The following is an 18,297-nucleotide window of genomic DNA, read 5'->3' as shown; positions in this document are numbered from 1 at the left end:
CCTTGCCTCCTGGGCCTGATCTGCTGCTGTAGTCACTACTTCTTCCGCACTCTTTTTGGACTGGATCTGCTAAAGTAGCTAATTTTGCATTTTGTCAACAAATGTTGGTAATTCTCTATTTATTCATGAATTATTGTGTTCATAATAAAATAGGGTCTCTGATTATGAAAGTTGTTCCCACATTTTCCAAGCAACTGAACAAAAATAAAAGAGAATTTCTGAGTTTCTCATAGACTTAGATTTCTTGGTCACCACTTTTCTGAGAACTTTTTGGACTTTGTGTGACAACTTTGTGGTGTGTCAGAAGTGATCTACTTTTCCCAACATCTGAGAACAGAGCAAGATAGTAAATGACGGCAGATAAAGATGAAAAACGTTCCATTCAGTTTGCCTAGCAAAGTCTTTAGGGTTGTAACTGTTGCTTCATGCAGGATACCCCCACACAAAAGTGTTTCACCAAAATTATCACCAGTGACCTTGGTTCTTCATTTCCTATCTCTAGCCACTAGGAATCCTCTGGAGGTAATTTTCAAAAGGATTTATGCATGAGAGGGGGCAAAATGGCCACATGAGTGCTCCTTGCTGTTAGACACTCTCTACAGTTCTCTTCTAATTATTGCCTTTCAAATTAATTTCCTTACCATGCTCCCTAAGAGGAAAGAGAAGGTAACGACTTACCCCACCGAGTCCGAGCCCTTGGCTGGACAGCGTCTGATCAATGGTTTTGGGGCTTCTGTTTGCAAGGGGAATATCTGATGGAGGAGCAATGGACTCGGCTGTGGAGGAGGTTTCTCTTTGCTCTCTCAATGACCGTCTTCCTTCGGTGCCACCGAGCCATCCCTCCAAAATGTCGGTGTCCTTGACTGATGATATCTATGCTGTCGCCGGCAGTGGGGGAAATTTGGAGATGAAGGAGCTCGGTGTTAGCTCCCTGATCACACCAGGAGAGAAACCTTTGCTAGTTCCTGCTGAAGTTTCTGCCTCTTCAATTGGTGCTAACATTTCTGTGGCTGCCCCAAGTATGGTTTCTAGTGGAGCTTGCTTTTTGCTTCCAAAGCTGGAGACAGTGACTTTAGAAGCTATATGGGATCAATGTTCATTAAAAGTTGACTATCGCTACAAATTTGAAATCTTTATAGGCTGATCATGATAAATTTCATCAGGATACTGCCAGGAAAATCATTGTTTTACAGGATGAAGTTAAATCAGTTAAAGCAGTTCAAGTTTCCTTGATTCAGGAATGGGGCAGAATTGATTGAAAATATACGTAGACATTTGAATCTCCATTTAATTAATTTTCCTTGGGTAATAGGTGAAATGCCTCATCTCACCCGTTGAAGATATTTCCAGGTGTTTTTGAAAATTTCCTCAGATTTGGTTTCCTCTTTAACAAAAGTCTATTTTCTATCTAGTAAAGCCAATGTTCATATTCCTTCTAACCTTGAGCTGACTTTTTGTAATCCTCTCAATATGAAGTGGCGAAAAAAATCAACATTATGGGCCAGATTTTAAAAAGGATACGTGTGCACCGGGCCTATTTTAAAAGGCCCGGCTGCGCGCATAAAGCCCCGGGACGAGTTTAAGAACTGGGGCTTGCAAAAAGGGGCAGAGAATGGGCGGTCCAGGGGCGGGGTCAGGCTCCCGGCACAGCAGCCATATTTGCCGCTGTGCTGCGGATTGCGTGCCGGCAGTTGGCTGGTGCGTGCATCTTGCGCCTGCCTGGAGGCAGGCGCAAAAGGTAAAACAAAAAATTTGGAGGCGGTTAGAGTAGGGCTGGGGGGGGGGAAGGTTAGGGGAAGGGGTGGGAAGGTCAGGTTACCACGCGCAACCTTTTAAAATCTACCCCTATTAGTGTCTTTCTTTGCTGAGCAAGACCCGAGCACTGTTATGAAGGCTTATTTTTCACATATGAATATGCAGTTTATGGGGCAGAATGTTAGAATTTTCCCAGATTTAGCTCATTACCCAAGAAAGGAGGAAGGGTTTTCTGATTATGCACCAGGAAACCCTTGCCCTCAGGGTTACTCTTTTATTATGATATCCCTGTAAATGGGTGGTTAAATTTCAATAGAATTCATGTGTGTTTTTTGCTCCTGAGCAGCTAAGAGCATTTATTGATTCTAAAATGTTGTTTCATGAACCTAACTTATTATTTTCAGTTTCAGAACTGGTCTAATTTGAAAAATTTCAGGATATTTGTACAAATCTCATGTGGAACACTTTCCTATGTTTAATTTCCTATTTAATCTCCTCTTTTCTGCCCCCCTCCCCCCTTTATCTGTGGACTGTTTAGATTTGAGGGTTTTCTCTGTGGAATGTATTTCCTGTAATTTGTTTTCATGTTTGTCAATCAAAGTATTTTGGCCTTGTTGAAAATTAAAATCTAATAAAGATATAGTTTAAAAGGATTTATGCACTTAAAACTGGGGTTTACACATGTAAATGCACGGTGTGTGTAAATGGGCCTTTGAAAATTGCTACAATCCATGCTATTGAATTGCCAACAGGTTTTACGCGTGTAAGTGCACTTGAAGCATGTAAATGGGCTTTTGAAAATCGCTGTGATAGTATGTTACATTTAAGCGTGTAACTTCATTGAAAATTACCTCCCCTGTGTTTATCCTAAGCCCTTCTGAATATTGTTAGCGTTCTTGTCATCGCCACCTGTCCTAGGCGGGTTTTCCAGGCATCCATTACCCTTTGCTGGGAAAGTATTTCCTTACACTGTTCCTGAATCTACTCCCCCCCCCCCTTGGAATTTCATATCATGATCTCTAATCCTACAGATTCCATTCCATTGGAATAAGTTCGATTCCTGTGAATTTAAAAGACTGTATCATATCCCCCATCTCTCCTCTAGGATATTTATATTTAAGTCCTCAATTCTCTTTTCATGTATCTTGTGGTGCAGACCCCACACCATTTTGATTGCTTTTCTCTGGACTGTTTCTAACCTATCTTTATCCTTTTCTAACAGGTCTCCAGGGCTTCTGTCAGAGCTTCATATGAATTCTTGAGAGGACTTACCTACTAATTATACTGCTAGACACTGTGTTCAGTCAGAGCTCAAGGTAATACAGCTGTAATGAAAGTCTTTGAAGACAATTTAACCAAGCCATTGCAAACAGTAGTAAGTATGTTTCTGGCGGTGGTCCTTAGCTTTTTTTTTTTATTCTTTTGACGTCATCATTAATTCATTTAACGCACACAAAGAGCCATCAATGAGAAAGTAACCACACTGTTTGAAAGTGTCTTGATGAAGATCTTTCCAGTTGGCTCCCAGTATGTTTTAACTCAACCCTTTCTCCTTGTAAAGACAGTTGAATATTTCCCTGCAATCTCTTGCCAAATCAGATATTAGACCTCACAAGCTGTTAGTTGCAGGTGATTGGTGATAGGCGATCATTAACCGTTTGAAATTAGTCATCCAAATAAATGAAACTGTGACTACAGAAACATTACTGATTATTGGCTGCAGGAGTGCATGATCTTGCATTGCCAATAACTACATATGCCCCATACATATGGTTTCAGCTGGTATATTTCTCTACATTTTAATAGCAGAACTAAGCTACAGGACAACTGCTAAACTATTGATTTTCAAGTTTTGGTCTCTGCAAGGCTGAGCCTTAGCGTAATGAGTCAAAATGGATAGTTCTGGCAGCCACACAAGTTTGTCTTAATATTTAGAAAACTAGCCTACATTTTTTTAAAATAAGTTTCTAAAACTGAGACATGCCCTCTGTTCCTTCAAAAGAACAAAAAAAAAAAAAAATGGAAGCTAGAGACCAGTGCCAGAAACATGCTTACTGCTGTTTGCAATGCCATGGTTAACATAGTCTTCAAAGGCTTTAATACCTTGAGCTCTGATTGAACACAGTGTCTAGGCGTGTAATTAGCAAGTCAATCCTCTCAGGAATTAATATGAAGCTCTGACAGAAGCCCTGGAGACCTGGCCTCAGATCTCACTGTTTCTTATTGCTCTGGAAACTGCTGTTTATGAGTCTCTGTTTCAGCACATTCCAGTCAGTGCTGATACCCACCATGGGAGGAAAGGACATTAAATGCATCCTAGTCCTACACACGATTGCCTCAAGCTATCAGGCTGTCTGGCCTTTTAAGCCCCTGAGGGTGAAACACAGCCTTGGACATCTGAGATACTTGTATGAGAGAGAGAGAGCGAGAAAGCGAAAGGTATTAGGTCTGAAATATAAGCTAGGATTCTCTAAATGTTCTCTTTTTCCTTATTTAACCCCCAAGAGAGAAAAAAATTACTAAAAAAGAAAAGCAATCTTTGACAATTCAAACTTGTCCTGATGCCATGTGGAGACTGGGTCAGTTCATAAGGTTTTTTTTGGAAATTGTTTATTGATGTTTTTTTTTTTTTTCAAACAGAAAATAAAATGCAGAAGGGGAAAATAATCTTCTTTTCCATTGCATAGGTAGAAATAAAGGTCACCAAAAAATTGTAGGGATACCTTTTTAATTGGACTAACTTAATACATTTGTGATTAGTTTTTAAGAGCTAGGCTCCCTTTGTCAGGAATATATTATATGGAAAAGATGGTTACTTTATATTTATAAAAGAATATATATCTTGTGTAGTACCAGGAACAAACTTAATGGTCTCTATTTGAAGATGGCTAATATTGGGTTTTTTTCTCTGTCAATCAGGATATATTCTGGAATAATGTCTTTACCTGGTCCTGAAGCCTCACCTAACCAGTCAGATTTTCAAATATTCGCCATGACTATGTATGCGGTATATCTGCATATGTTGGTGACCCATGCATATTCATTACTGATATCTAGCAAGTCAGACCTGTTAAGCGAGGCTCCAGGAGGAGCATGAGAAACACTGGAATAGACTACAATATTAAGAATGGTCTGAAAAACGACAAACTCTTATTGCAAAATACTGTGAAAAAAGGTGACAACTTTTCATTGCATGAAAAATTATGACAGAGTACAATGATTACAATTCTGACAGTTTACAGTACAGGCCAGGAAACTAGCAAGCAATTTTTCTGAAAAGAAAATACTGTTTAATCCTTACAGAAAGGATCTACAAGGCAATTGGTAACTCATTTTCTCTACTTACTGCAATACTGTAAGTCTCTACCAGATCTCTCCCTTAACCCTCACTTTCAATCACTAAAGATTCTTTGGTGCCTAATTCATTCTGAAATCATTTTTGCTACCACTAACCAAAGGTGGCGCTATGGTTGGCCCTCAGGGGCCTGTGTCCTCTTCACTTTTGGCTCAGGCCCCCATGCCTAGCAGCAGGGTCAAGTCCCATCTGAGTCAGCCCCTTAAAGGTGCAGGAGTTAGAGGGTCTGGAGGCACTGGAATCACTGCCTGTCTATTATCCTCTGCGCTTTTAAGGAGGGTAACTTGAATGGGAAATGCCACTGCCCTTGGGCTAGACATGTAGAAGTTTGAAGCCATCAAAGTGTTTGGTTTACTTTTGCCAGATTAATTACAGCAGGAGAGTGAGAAACCCCAGAAATAGGTCAGGGAGACTGTGAAGAGACAGGAGACAAATTAAAAGGATTTTGTAGCCAATGCCATGAAGACAGGGGAGGGGGGAGTTGGCCAGAAGGCTTACCCATGTTAACCTTGGGTTCCCCCTACAAATATTCAGTTCTGGCTATGCCTCTGCCACTAACTGCTGCTGAGCCTATGCATCTATTACCTTTCCTGTGAAGAGCTGCTTCCTTATGATATAAAGGCTGGGCTTGTTTTCAACTCTTTATTGTGTTTAATATGTTCTTCTTATGCATTATGTATACCACTGAGGCATTTATAGATTTACAAACAATAATAAAAAAAAAAAGCAAAACCTGGTACAAACATCAAGGGTGACCGGACTGCACAAAAATAAATAAAGAGGAGAAATAAATCCGGGGCTAAAAATCAAAATGTCATTGGTATTAACTAAAACCAATGAAAACAAAATGCAAGAAACCTTTGGAGGAAAAAATAAACAATGAAAAAGGCAGTTGAATCATAAATCTGCTGGTGAAAAAGCTTTAGAGTTGTCCGGAGTTAGTACAGTGTTTATTTTGTAATGGTGTTATTAAAAGCAGTGTATTTCTGCTAGCCTTAATCCCGGTGCATGTCACTCGGAGATTGACTAGCTGTAGATTCCACAGGCTTTTCTCATCAAAGACTTTCACCATTATTGTTTTGCAGCAGTTTTAATTGGTGCTGTCTGAATTTTGAAACAGGTTCATTCTTTACACACACAGACAGTTTGCAATGTTGTGTATATTTTAGTGCAATTTATACTCAGTATATGATTAGATTTTATTCTAATACCTAATCAGAGAGAAAGATAACTGCATTGGATAAATAACAACAAAAAAAATTCAACAATAAGTATACTTGTGCAAAAAAAAGTAACTGGCGACACCTCCTTGAGCAGCAATAACTTCAACTAAATGTTTCCTTTAACTGTTGATCGGTTGCTCACATCGCCCTTGAGGAATTTAGACCAGAAATTTTGACTATGATATTGGAGGGCTTTCTTATGAGAAGAGCTCACTTCAGGAATTGCCACAATATTTCGATGGGGTTTAGGTCAGGATTTTGACTTGGCCAATCCAAAACAAGAAATGTCTTCTTTTTCAGCTAATTTGTAGTAGATTTACTTCAATGCTTAGGGTCATTGTCTTGCTGCATGACCCACTTTCAGCTCATCTTCAACTCATGGATGGATGGCCTGGCAGTGTCCTCTAGAATTTTCGGATTTAAAGCAGAATTTATGATTCCATCAATGACGGCATGTTGTCCAGATCCTGATACAGGCAAAGGAGCCCCACACCATGCTATCTCTATTACCATGCTTGACAGTCAAGATGAGGTTCTTATTTTGGAAGGCAGTGCTTGGTTTTTTGCTAAAACAACATTTGTTATTGTGACCAAAATATTCAATTTTTGACTCATCTCTCAAAGACAATTATTCAAGAGGTCTTGTGGGTTACCCAGATGATTTTTGGCAAACATGAGGTGACCAGAATGTTCTTTTTAGAGATCAATGGTTTCTTTCTCGCTATCCTTCAATTAACACAATTATTATTCAGTTTTTTCCAGACACATAAACCCTCACAACAGCCGCAGTGAGCGACTTCATGAATGATTTTCAGGTTTGCTCTTGGGGTGATCTTGGCAGAATGACTGCTCCAGGTAGAGTTACTGTAATCTTCAGCTTTTTTCATTTTTAGACTATCTGTCTGACAGTAGATGGATTAAGTCCCAAATGTTTTGAAATGGTCTTGTAACCCTGTCCACAGAGATGAGCATCAACTCATTGTTAGGCTGATGCAGCAGCATGCACATTTCTACTCGCTGATGTAGCCAGGAGTTTTATGCCCACAAAATGTGCATGTGAAACTGTGCATTCTGCTTAGTGCCCTCACCTGGAAATTCCATGCAAATGAGGGTATTAAGCATTACTTCCCACGCACAGAGAAATGCAGGCCTAATGCAGGAAAGCTGCTTCAGCCCTTCATAATCCCAGGTAGGGAGCGATTAATAATTTGTGCTTCTGTTTTGCTATAGGAGATGACACGGCATTGCGAGGGATAAAACTCGGAGAGATATGTCTCGCTGGCGGCCAAGTCATTAGTTTTTCGGTCAGGCTCTGCTTGCCTTTTGGTTTCCTAGAGAACTTAATGCAAGAACTTCACCTGGATAATAACAGGTCTGGGTGGAAAAGCCAGGCAAGTTAGGAAAAAAAAATAAAAGTAAATGCTGGAACTGTGGCTCCACAATTTGAATGCTTTAAGACTGTCTTCCCCCCTCGCTTCCCCCCTCAGCCAAGTTGAAATATACATCAGCTGAACGTACATTTTAACTCCTGATGCATTAGCATGGACTTAGCTTATTGCATCGAGAATTAAAAAAATTAAGTAGCTTTCTGCATTAGCCTGCTATTTTGTAAATCCTCTGAAATTTCTTTTGATCGTGATGCATTCCCACTAACTTTTATGGTGAAGACTAAACCCAAAACCCTTTGGATCATTACATAGGAAAGGACGCCCAAACTCAGTCATGGATTACTTGTTACCCAATTTTTTAAGCACCTCATTCAATTTATACTGATAAGCTTACTAGGGGTTCACCTGCTATTTCATGCACACTGATTTTGAATTAGTCTTAGTATTTCTACTTTGTACACTATTGTGTCTCAAGAAACACAGAGTTGTTGAATTTATACCCTTTTTATTGCATAAGAAAAGATAGATTTCAATTAAGCAAAGGTATTGTGGTAAGAACTTGCAATTCTCATTTTTATACTTAGGAGTCACAAACTTTTTCTTAGCACTGTACATAGTTAAGTCTCACGTCACAGGGTTTATGATATAAGACTATTTCATTTTGGTAGCCTTCCTCTGGATTGCTTCTAGCTCATCTATATCCCTCTAGAGATACAGCCTCCAGCAGTTGATACACTCTGGGTGAGGCTTCAACCAATAAATCGGCTAACATTGGTAGGGATTTAAAAGGTGGCCTATGTGAAAGAAGTTGGTGGTCTCAGTCCAATTCTGAGGCCATAGCAGAAGCATCAATATCACACCTCTGTCACACTCCTCTGATTCTTTAAATTCTGCTGCATACTTTTTCAATAGTCTGTGATAAGGACACGAGGAGAGCGACACCAATAATCTGTACATAGGCATCACCACTTTCATTTTTTTCTGTTGGTCTTACTTATCCTGAAGCTCTCCATCATTCAGCTGGTGCTCTCTAGTCTCATTGCATTTTAGGATTGTGCAATATGTAGTTTGTGACAATTCTAACTCTTTGTAGTTGTTTTCATGGCTGGGGCAGACACTTCTCTGTGGAGGTCAATGATGCCTGAATGATGAAATTTTAGTGAGTAGCTGTAGGATATAAGATGGATCCATAATTTTAGGTTTATGAAATATATGGAGACAGTAGTATAAAGCAAGAATCTTACCTATCATGGGAGACTCTATAAAACTCCAAGTGTTGGTCTGAGGAGCATAAGACTGCAGAACTCCAGCAGCTCGACCAGCTTCATTCACACCTCCAAACACATAGATTTTGCCACCACAAACTGTGGCAGCAGCAGAGTGTACAGGCTTTGGCAAAGGAGCCACTGTCTCCCACTGATTGGTGATTGTGTCATACCTGCACAACAGTGGAAAACAGGTCAAAATTAATTTTTACCATCATTTAAAATGGTTAAATTCAGTATGGTAAGACCTTATCTACAAAGGGATATATATCCTGGATGAAAGACTGTCAAACACAATAACTTCTACTTTCAAAAATTATTCTCTAACTGTGAGTCTAGATAATCCACAGTTTAAAAAACAGAATGTTAATATATTGAACAACAAATAAACATGATATCTAGTCTGCCCATCCACACCAACTGCCTGGTTCTACAATGCCTACTAGTCCCTCAGATATCCCCTGTGCTTGTCCCATTCTTTCTTGAATTCAGATACTGTGCTTATCTCCACGACCTCGTCTGGGAGGCTGTTCTATATATCCACTACTCTTTTTGAAAAGAAATATTTCCTTAGATTACTCCTTAGTCTACTCTATTTCACTCACATCCCATGAACCCTCAATTCTAGAGCTTCTTTCAAATGAAAGAGGTTCATTTCCTGCACAATGATACCTTACAAGTATTTAAATATTTCAATCATATCTTCTTTATCCTGTCTTTCTTTTAGGGTATACATGTTTAGATCTTTAAGTCTATCCTTATATGCTTTAGAACTGTAGGGAACCTTTGATTTGCCTCTCTAAAAGGAGTGTACCAATTGACTGGGGAAGTTCTGTGTAGAAATTAGTAAGAGAGGTTTGGGTTTGTCCTGCCACATGTGGGAACAGCAGATGGTATCAACCTAGCTGTTTATCATCCCAAAGCACCATCTATCCGCATGGATTTTTAGTTAGAGCTTCAGGCTAATAGAAGCTCTCTGTCTCCTGCTTACAAATTGTTTCTTGAGTTATGGGAAAGGAGTAAGGAAGTTTTCCCATTTTAGAGGTCAGTCTCTAGTTGACTTGTCTATCCAGACTTTATGCTTGCGGTGGACTCTTAAGCCAATTTTTGAGAATTCTCTGTGAAAGCCACTCCTTACTGCAGTGGATTGGGGGAAGGGGGTTCCCTGTATTCAAGGCTGGATTCGGGGTAAGGAAAACCTGCAGTGTGCTAGCTCTCCTTCAGACGACAGGCCTGACAGTAACCTGATTGTTAGGATTCGTGGGTTTCGTGGACCCTTGGCCCGAGTTGAAGGTTGTTATAGCCTGAGGGGAGGAGCCCCACAGGTGCACACCGTTGGGAGGCGAGGTCAGCTGCAGCAGGGAACACGGTTGTAGTTCAGTAGAGAGAACATTCTGTGTCACTGCCACATGATCACAGACTAGGCCAGAGCTGTGCCATGAAACAGACCCTGAAGAGCGGAGAGCACAAGGACAGGGTCTACGTAGGTGAGGGCAGAGACTGTCCTGAGGGGTGGGACAGTGTAGTAACAGAGTCTCTGGTATGATGACGTAGGGACCGCCCCGAGGAGCGGGGAAGCACAGAGTCAGTCTTTGCAGTAGTGATGTAGGCTGCCCCGAGGAGCAGGGAAGCGGGAGCAAGTCACTCGTGTGGAGATTTAGGCACTGCCCCAAGGAGCGGGGAAGTGCGGAGCAAGGCGCTGATGTAGAGATGTAGACACTGCCCCGAGAAACGGGGGAGAGCAGAGTCAAAGTCTCCGGTGGCAAGGCAGATACTACCCCGAGGAGCGGGGAGTGTAGAGTAGGAGTCTCAGCAAGGCAGTTCTCAAGGCAACTCTGTGGATCCCTAAGGGCTAGAGGATGGAAATGTAGAAAAGACTGCATGGGGGGTAACTTGCTGGTGTGGCGGTTACTACCCTTAACCAATAAGCCTTCATACTGTTGATGCAACTCCATTATTGCTCTTTGCTTACAGCAGGAGGAAAAGGGGAATTAGATTCAGACAGCAACCAAAGACACTGGATTTTGCAGTCTCGGAAAACAAATAAGCATGGGGGTAACTTGCTGGTGTGGTGGTTACTACCCATAACCAACATGCCTGTACTTTGGATGCAACTCCAACATTGCTCTCTGCTTCAACGGCAAGAGGTAACAGGGAATTGGACTCTGACAGCAACCAACAAGGGCCCTAACTTTGACGGTTTGGGAAACTAAGTAAGGGGGTGACTTGTATGGCACCGCAGATGCTACCATAAGCTTGCTGGGCAGACTGGATGGATCGTTTGGTCCTTTTCTGCCATCATTTTCTACATTTCTATGTTTGAGCTCCTCTAGTCTCTATGATGAAGCTAAGTTTTCTGACCTGAGAAAATAGGACCTGGGGAACATTTCTTTTTAGAAAAACATTGCTTTCTAGGCAGATCACTGTGCAACCTCTAAGTGCAGACATACCAAGTCTCACACATTAAGCATGAGACTCACACAATAGGAAGTGGTCTTATACTCTCATGCTGAAGCCCTTCGTCTCATCCATTTGTCCGGCAACCCAGGAGCACAAATTCTTCCAACTTTGTAAGCTATGGGGCTCTGCCAATGAAAAAAAAAATAGAAACTGCCAGCATCTTTAGTAGCTACACAATGGAGCAATGTCTGACAAGGTGCCTGCTGGTGGCAGCATCAGCAAGGGGCCAATAAGGATCCAGGAGGCAGGCTCCAAAGCAGCATGGGCAGACAGAATCCTTGTGGGCTGAACAGTCAAGAGCAAAGCAGTCCATAGCTGCAGAAGAGAGGTGACTGTCTGCAGCTGGCCAGCCTTCCTCTCATTTCACAGCTAAGGATGATCAGCGTTCAGTTCTGGTGGGGAGAAAAGTCAGATTGCCCGGAGGTTATTCATCTGAGTGAGCAGTGCTGCTGCTTGGGAATGGGTGGGCGGGGAGCAAAGGAGTGAGTGTGTGAGACTCATCCCCCATGTTTCATCCTGTCCTCAGCAATCTTAAGTCTCAACCCTTATCATCAGCTGTCTGAGAAAGCTAAATATGTTATATAGCTTCTTTTATTTGCTAAGCAATACAAGATTCAGATCTTTTAATATTTATACCCCAAACACACTGCCTGAATATCTTGCTCTTTGGCCTTCAGTCTCACTCATTGGGGCAGTAAATCTCACCCCCTGACAGGCACCATCTTTGGTGTTTCTGCAAGTGTGGTTTGAAGGTGGCAGTAGATAGCGTCTAATGCTTAGAATGTGAGTCTTTCATAAGATATACATCTTCCTTAATCTTATTTTCAAAGAGATTTCTGCTACTACATTGCATGTCAGAGTCTTTCCTGCATATCATCATAAAGGCCTTAGATGGTTACTTCATAACCTTCTAAAATTAAACATCACAAAAACAGAAACTGTATTAATCTCAATTATCAAATGTCCATCTGCAAAAATCCCTACTGCTCTGAAACTTCCAAGGACACAAAATCCTAATCACTCCTAAAGCTAGAAATGTAGGTGTTATTATAGATACCAACCTTTCAATGCAATATCACATTTCTAATCTGGTCAAAACCTCTTTTTATAAACTGTAGATGTTACTACATTTTAAACCCCTTCTGTAACCCGATGATTTCTCCTTGGTACTAGTGTCACTTGTACTTCGGCCTACCATCATGCATCACTCATCCGCTACAAGTAATTCAGAACTCTACAGCTCGTCTGTTAATTGGATCAAGATTTGGGATCATATAACTCTTGCACTAATATCACTACATTGACTTCCAATCACTTATCACATTCAATTCAAAGTCTTATCAATCATATTTAATCTGATACATGATGAATCATCAGTTTGGCTAAGTAATTCACTCAGAATCTATAAACCAATGAGGCACTATGCTCTGCCACCAAAAATCTCCTGGAAGTACCAAATATAAAAACAGCAAGGCTAGATATAACCAGGAACCGTGCTATCTCAGTGGCTGGACCACAATTATGGAACTCACTCCCAGACTCAATAAGAGAAAATCCCTGATTCAAAAAAGCTTAAGGAAGCTTTAAAACCTTTTGTCTTTAGGCAAGCATTCTTGACTCAAGACAAGCTTGTTGCATAGTACGCCTTCTGCAGAGACCCGCCGCCATCCAAGTGAATCCTCCTATGCCAAGCAGACGTTTCTGGAAAGGTCCCAAGTTGTAAAGCCGATAATTCCAAACTGCAGGGTTCTCTTCTTCCATTCTGCCTAATTGATATGTTGTACCTTTTCTTTGCTTTTAAATTGTATAATGTAACTATGTATGTTTTCTTTGTAAACCGCCTCAGGTATTTTATGTAAAGAGTGATACAAAATCACTTTTAAATAAACAAACAAACAAACAAAAACTAACCATGAGCGTTTACAAGCATCAATAGTCATAACAGAGAATCTCAATGCCATTTCAAAAGCATCACAAGTTATGTGGACTAGATGCATCTCTCACTGCTTACTGATTTCCATCAGGTGATAAAATTCTGCCTATTTCTCCTGAGGGAGAATCTTGGTGATTTCATGTGCCACTTCTAGGACTGTATGCAAGAACTGCACAATATTGATTTGGTAAGAAGCGATATGGGATCGCAGCATAACATTCTAGTAATGCATCTTCCCAAAAGTATCCCAGAATCTGAGTCCTAGGGATATCAAGTTTGAATTCTTGGTCCATTTAAACCTAATTCCACTACCACATTATGATGAGGTAACTGGAGCTTGTTAAATTCCTCAGCTACCTGGACAGGAATTCATGTTTACTTACCTACCAACTGGATATGCAGTATGCGTGAGGTCTACCACATCCTTTGCTGTATATCCTGGAAGATAGAGTGGATGGGTGTACCACCAACTCTCTTAGGGCATTCAGGTATTTGAGGAGGCCAAGCAGGTATGTCTTGGGTTCACCATCAAATTGCAATTAATTACTATGTATGTTTTAATTATGTAAACACCCCTGAATATGTTTGGAAGAACGGTATATAAACACTTGTAAATAAACAGTTTTTATCAGAAGAAATGTTCATCAGGTGTAGATCTATTCCAGTCTTATAGCAGACAGAGCCAGACTTAAGTAGAGTATTCTTCTTAATAATGTTACTTTTTGATAGGTATCATATCAAAAGTGACTTTATGGTTCTGGGAGAGAAGGTAAAGAAGATAGGTGCACAGGTACTATTCTCCTCCATCCTTCCAGTTAATTAAGCTAAGCTCGCATACTGGAGATGAATGAATGTCTGTGTAGATGAGAGAAGTTTGGTTTCCCAGACCATGGGATGAGGTTTCAAGCACTGCTGAACAGAGATGGGATCCATTTATTGATGAAAGGGCACAGCGTCTTCCAACACAGACTGGGCAAACCTATTGAGGAGGATTATAAACTAGGAACATCGGGGATGGGTGAACAAAACCTTAAGGTAAGTAAAACATTAAATACTTGTTTAAAAATGGGAAAAAAGAGGAAAATTTATGAGAAATAAAGTTCCAGATCTAGAGGCAGTCATGGAAGTAGCCAATTTGTATGTAGTAGCTGCCACAGAAACATGTTACTCAGACAACTATGTCTGGGAAATAGTTATACTGGCTACAATCTATTCAGGAAGGACCAGGTAAGGAAGAAAGGAAGGAAGGGAGATGAGGCATAATATATAAAAATAATACTAATGAAATGGAATTGCAGGGCTTACGAGATAAGGTGGCGGCAATGTGGGTTAATCCGGAAAGAGGGAACGGAATATCTATTTATTTAGGTGTAATATACAGAATTTCATCACATTCAGAAGAAATGGACAGAGATTTAATGGAAGAAATCCACAAAATTGCTATGAAAGGGGGGAGAGGCAAGGAGATCCTGGATTTTCTGCAGGGAGAAATGTTCTGTCAATTGGTAATGGAACCCACGTGGGAGGGGGTGATACTGAACTTGGTGCTTGCCAATGGGGACAGTATCTCTGATGTTGTAGTGGATGATAATTTGGAATCTAATGATCAGATGGTGTGGTTCATTATTAGGGCACAGGAGATGAAGATTCATTCAAAGGTGAGGGTCCTAGACTTCAGGAAAATGAACTTGGTTAAAATGGGGGAGTACCTCAAGGAGTCATTTGCTGGGTGGGAAAATCTAGGGGAAGTAGAAAAGTAGTGGGCGAAAATAGAAGGAGATATTATAAGAGCAGCTTAACCTTTTTATAGGAAAGTATATAAACGAAAAAGATGGTGCTATGGTTCTTTTTAAAGAAGTAGCTGAAAAGGTAAGGAGAAAAGGTTAGTGTTCATAAACTAGAAGAAATCACAGAAAAAGGAAAACAGGCAACAATATCTGGAAACGCTAAAAGAAGCTTGGAGTCAGGAATACAAAAATTCAAATAGTAGAAAAAATAGCAAATATGGTAAAATGGAGGGGCAAGACTTATTTTTAGGTATGTTAGTGATAGAAGGAAGTACAAAAATAGCATTGTGAGACTCAGAGGTGAAGGGGAGGATTATGTAGAGGCTGATAAGGAAAAAGTGAAATTTCTTAACAAATATTCCTATTCGGTGTTCATTGTGGAAGGGGCAGGAGCAGGAACAAATAAAACAAACACAAATAAAACTGGCAGTGATGTAAACCTCAATTTCAGAAAAATGTGTGAAGTACTAACTCAGTTTAAAGTAGATAAGGCGATGGGGCCTGATGGGATACATCCAAGTGTACTAAGGGAACAAAATAGTTTCAGCAGCTCCTCTAGCTGACCACTGGGAGACCATGTGAGCTGTGGCACTGACCCCTAGGGATGTGCATTCGTTTTCAATGAATGTGTCATCTGCAATGATTAAGTCCATATTTGTTGCATTCGTGGATCTGTGAAACGAATGGCGATCCCCCACGAATAAAACATATCATGGGGAGAGAGAGAAATATCAAAGGAACTGGTGGAGGAAGTGTAATTTTTGTTTCTGGTAGGCTAGGCACATTTTATAACTTTTTGGTGAGTACACTAGGAAATTATTGGTGTTTCTGGTAATTACAGACATTATACAACCATTTTTTATTATAGAAACAAGCCATTAAGCCCGTTAAAATGGGTGAGGTGTGCCGGCCAGAGCTGTCTATTCCGTGCAGTCACAGCTGCTCATGGGCCCGTTAAAACGGGCGAGATGTTCACAGCACGTCAGTTAGAGCTCTGGATGTTCGTGGCACGTCGGTCAGATCTCTCTTCCTTGCAGTCAGAGCTGCTCCCTTCTGCACATTCATGGTGCAGGCGCGGCACATCGGTGAGAGCTCTCTCATCCGTGCAAGCGCGGCACGCCAGTGAGAGCTGATCTGTACTGCGCATTCATGGCACGTCAGTCACCGCTCAATTATATAGCTGATGGTTAGGTAAGGGGTGCTTTTGGGAGGTTTGGAACGCATTATGGGTATTTCCATTATTTCCTATGGAAAGCAAATGTTGCTTACCTGTAACAGGTGTTCTCACAGGACAGCAGGATGTTAGTCCTCACATATGGGTGACATCATAGGATGGAGCCCAATCACGGAAGACTTTTGTCAAAGTTTCTAGAACTTTGACTGGCACCTACTGGGCATGCCCAGCATGGCACTAAACCTGCAGCCAGCAGGGGTCCCCCTTCAGTCTTGTTTAAAGCTACAGGAAGTGCCGAAAAATAAAATAAGAGAAAGAACCCAACAACGCGGGGTGGCAGGCGGGTTTCATGAGGACTAATATCCTGCTGTCCTGTGAGAACACCTGTTACAGGAAAGCAACATTTGCTTTCTCACAGGACAAGCAGGATGGTAGTCCTCACATATGGGCAAGTACCGAGCTGAGGATGTCCGAGAAATACACCAAATGTACCCAAGATGTGCAATAGGCACAAGGACTGGGGTGGAATTTGGTAGAGGGCATCCTGAACCCTAACGAGCAGGTGGAAGGGTTTTGGTACACCAAGCTGTAAAAAGGTTGTGCAACACAGATTGGCCGAAGATGGAATCCTGTCTTCCGGCCTTGTCTAAACAATAATGGGCTGTAAAAGTATGGAGTGAACTCCAGGTAGCAGCCCTGCAGATGTCAGGAAGCAGCACAGAGTGTAGGTGTGCTACTGAAGTCGCCATGGCCCTGACAGAGTGTGCTTTAACACGGTCTTGAAGCGGAATGCCTGCTTGCTGATAGCAAAAGGATATGCAGTCCGCTAACCAGGAGGAGAGAGTCTGCTTACCCACAGGCTGCCCCAATTTGATGGAATGGAAAGAGACAAACATTTGAGTGCTTTCCTGTGGGCAGCTGTACGGTCTAGATAGAATGCTAGAGCCCGTTTACAGTCAAGGGTATGCAGAGCCTGTTCTTCTGGATTGGAGTGGGGCCTGGGAAAGAAGGTAGGTAGTATAATGGATTGATTAATGTGAAACACCAATACTACCTTAGGTAAGAACTTAGGGTGAGTGTGGAGTACTGCCTGGTCCTGCAGAAGTTTAGTGTAAGGTTGTTTGGACCTTGTTATTAATTTCTAGAAATAAAAAAAAATGCCAGGCTTGGAATACAGAACCAGTGCACCCTGCGATTTTTTTTTTTTAAACAACAGGGAGAGTCGCTAAGTATTTCCCTGAGGACTATGAAACTTATCTTTTTTGCTACCCGTGGTCCACATCACCAACTGTTAAGACCAGCTTGTTCCCCAGAGATTCTTGCAACCACTGGGGAACAAGGCCTCAAACAGCTGAACATGGCCAGTTAGTGTGGTTTAAAGAGATGAAGGTTGACAGCAGAGCCATTTCTCACACACGGCTGGCTGCTACCAAAAGCACAGGCGAGTATGAACGATCAACCGTGTTGCCTTTCTAGGGGCCTTTCCTGTAATCCCTAAAGAAAACTTATTAACATTCTTCAAAGCACAACCCTTTTTGTTAGCTAAATTAGTGTCTTTTAAGCCACTGCATATCCGTGAGCTCTCTGACCTTTAAATGTCTATTTCAATTACAACACAGCCAACCTTTCTTCTAGTAAATCAATGTAACAAACATTCACTAGCAACGAGAATGGTAGATAGACTGGCTATAAATTTCTTAAATAAAATAAACTATAGGCCAGTAACTGTTACTTTACCTAAACTGTTCAGCTTGTCCAAAATATTGGACAAATAATGCAGTATAACAAAGCTAATTAAGTAGCCACTGACTGGCAGGTTGTGCATGGTGATTTTTGCATACTTTGCATACAGTGTAGAATGACAGGCAGTTTGTTGCTGGAATTGGATTTCACCACAGCATCTGTTTTCATGCAGCAAAAATGGTAGGAATGTGCTAAACTGGTTTTAGAGCCCTTG

The 18,297-nt window shown here is 41.2% G+C and overlaps 1 protein-coding gene across 3 annotated transcripts in view; it reads right to left on the bottom strand.

Moving 5' to 3' along the window:
• The window catches only part of KLHL29 (kelch like family member 29), a 1,215,123-nt gene that overhangs the window by 62,545 nt on the left and 1,134,281 nt on the right, over positions 1–18,297 (bottom strand). For all 3 annotated transcript variants that reach the window (XM_029595999.1, XM_029596000.1, XM_029596001.1), the window contains one exon: positions 8,966–9,159. In XM_029595999.1, coding sequence (XP_029451859.1) covers positions 8,966–9,159 — 194 coding nt within the window. The remainder of the gene's footprint in view (positions 1–8,965; positions 9,160–18,297) is intronic.

This window comes from Rhinatrema bivittatum, chromosome 3 (genome assembly GCF_901001135.1).
Source record: "Rhinatrema bivittatum chromosome 3, aRhiBiv1.1, whole genome shotgun sequence".
Classification (NCBI taxonomy): domain Eukaryota; kingdom Metazoa; phylum Chordata; class Amphibia; order Gymnophiona; family Rhinatrematidae; genus Rhinatrema; species Rhinatrema bivittatum.
This window is presented reverse-complemented; position numbering and strand designations above follow the sequence as displayed.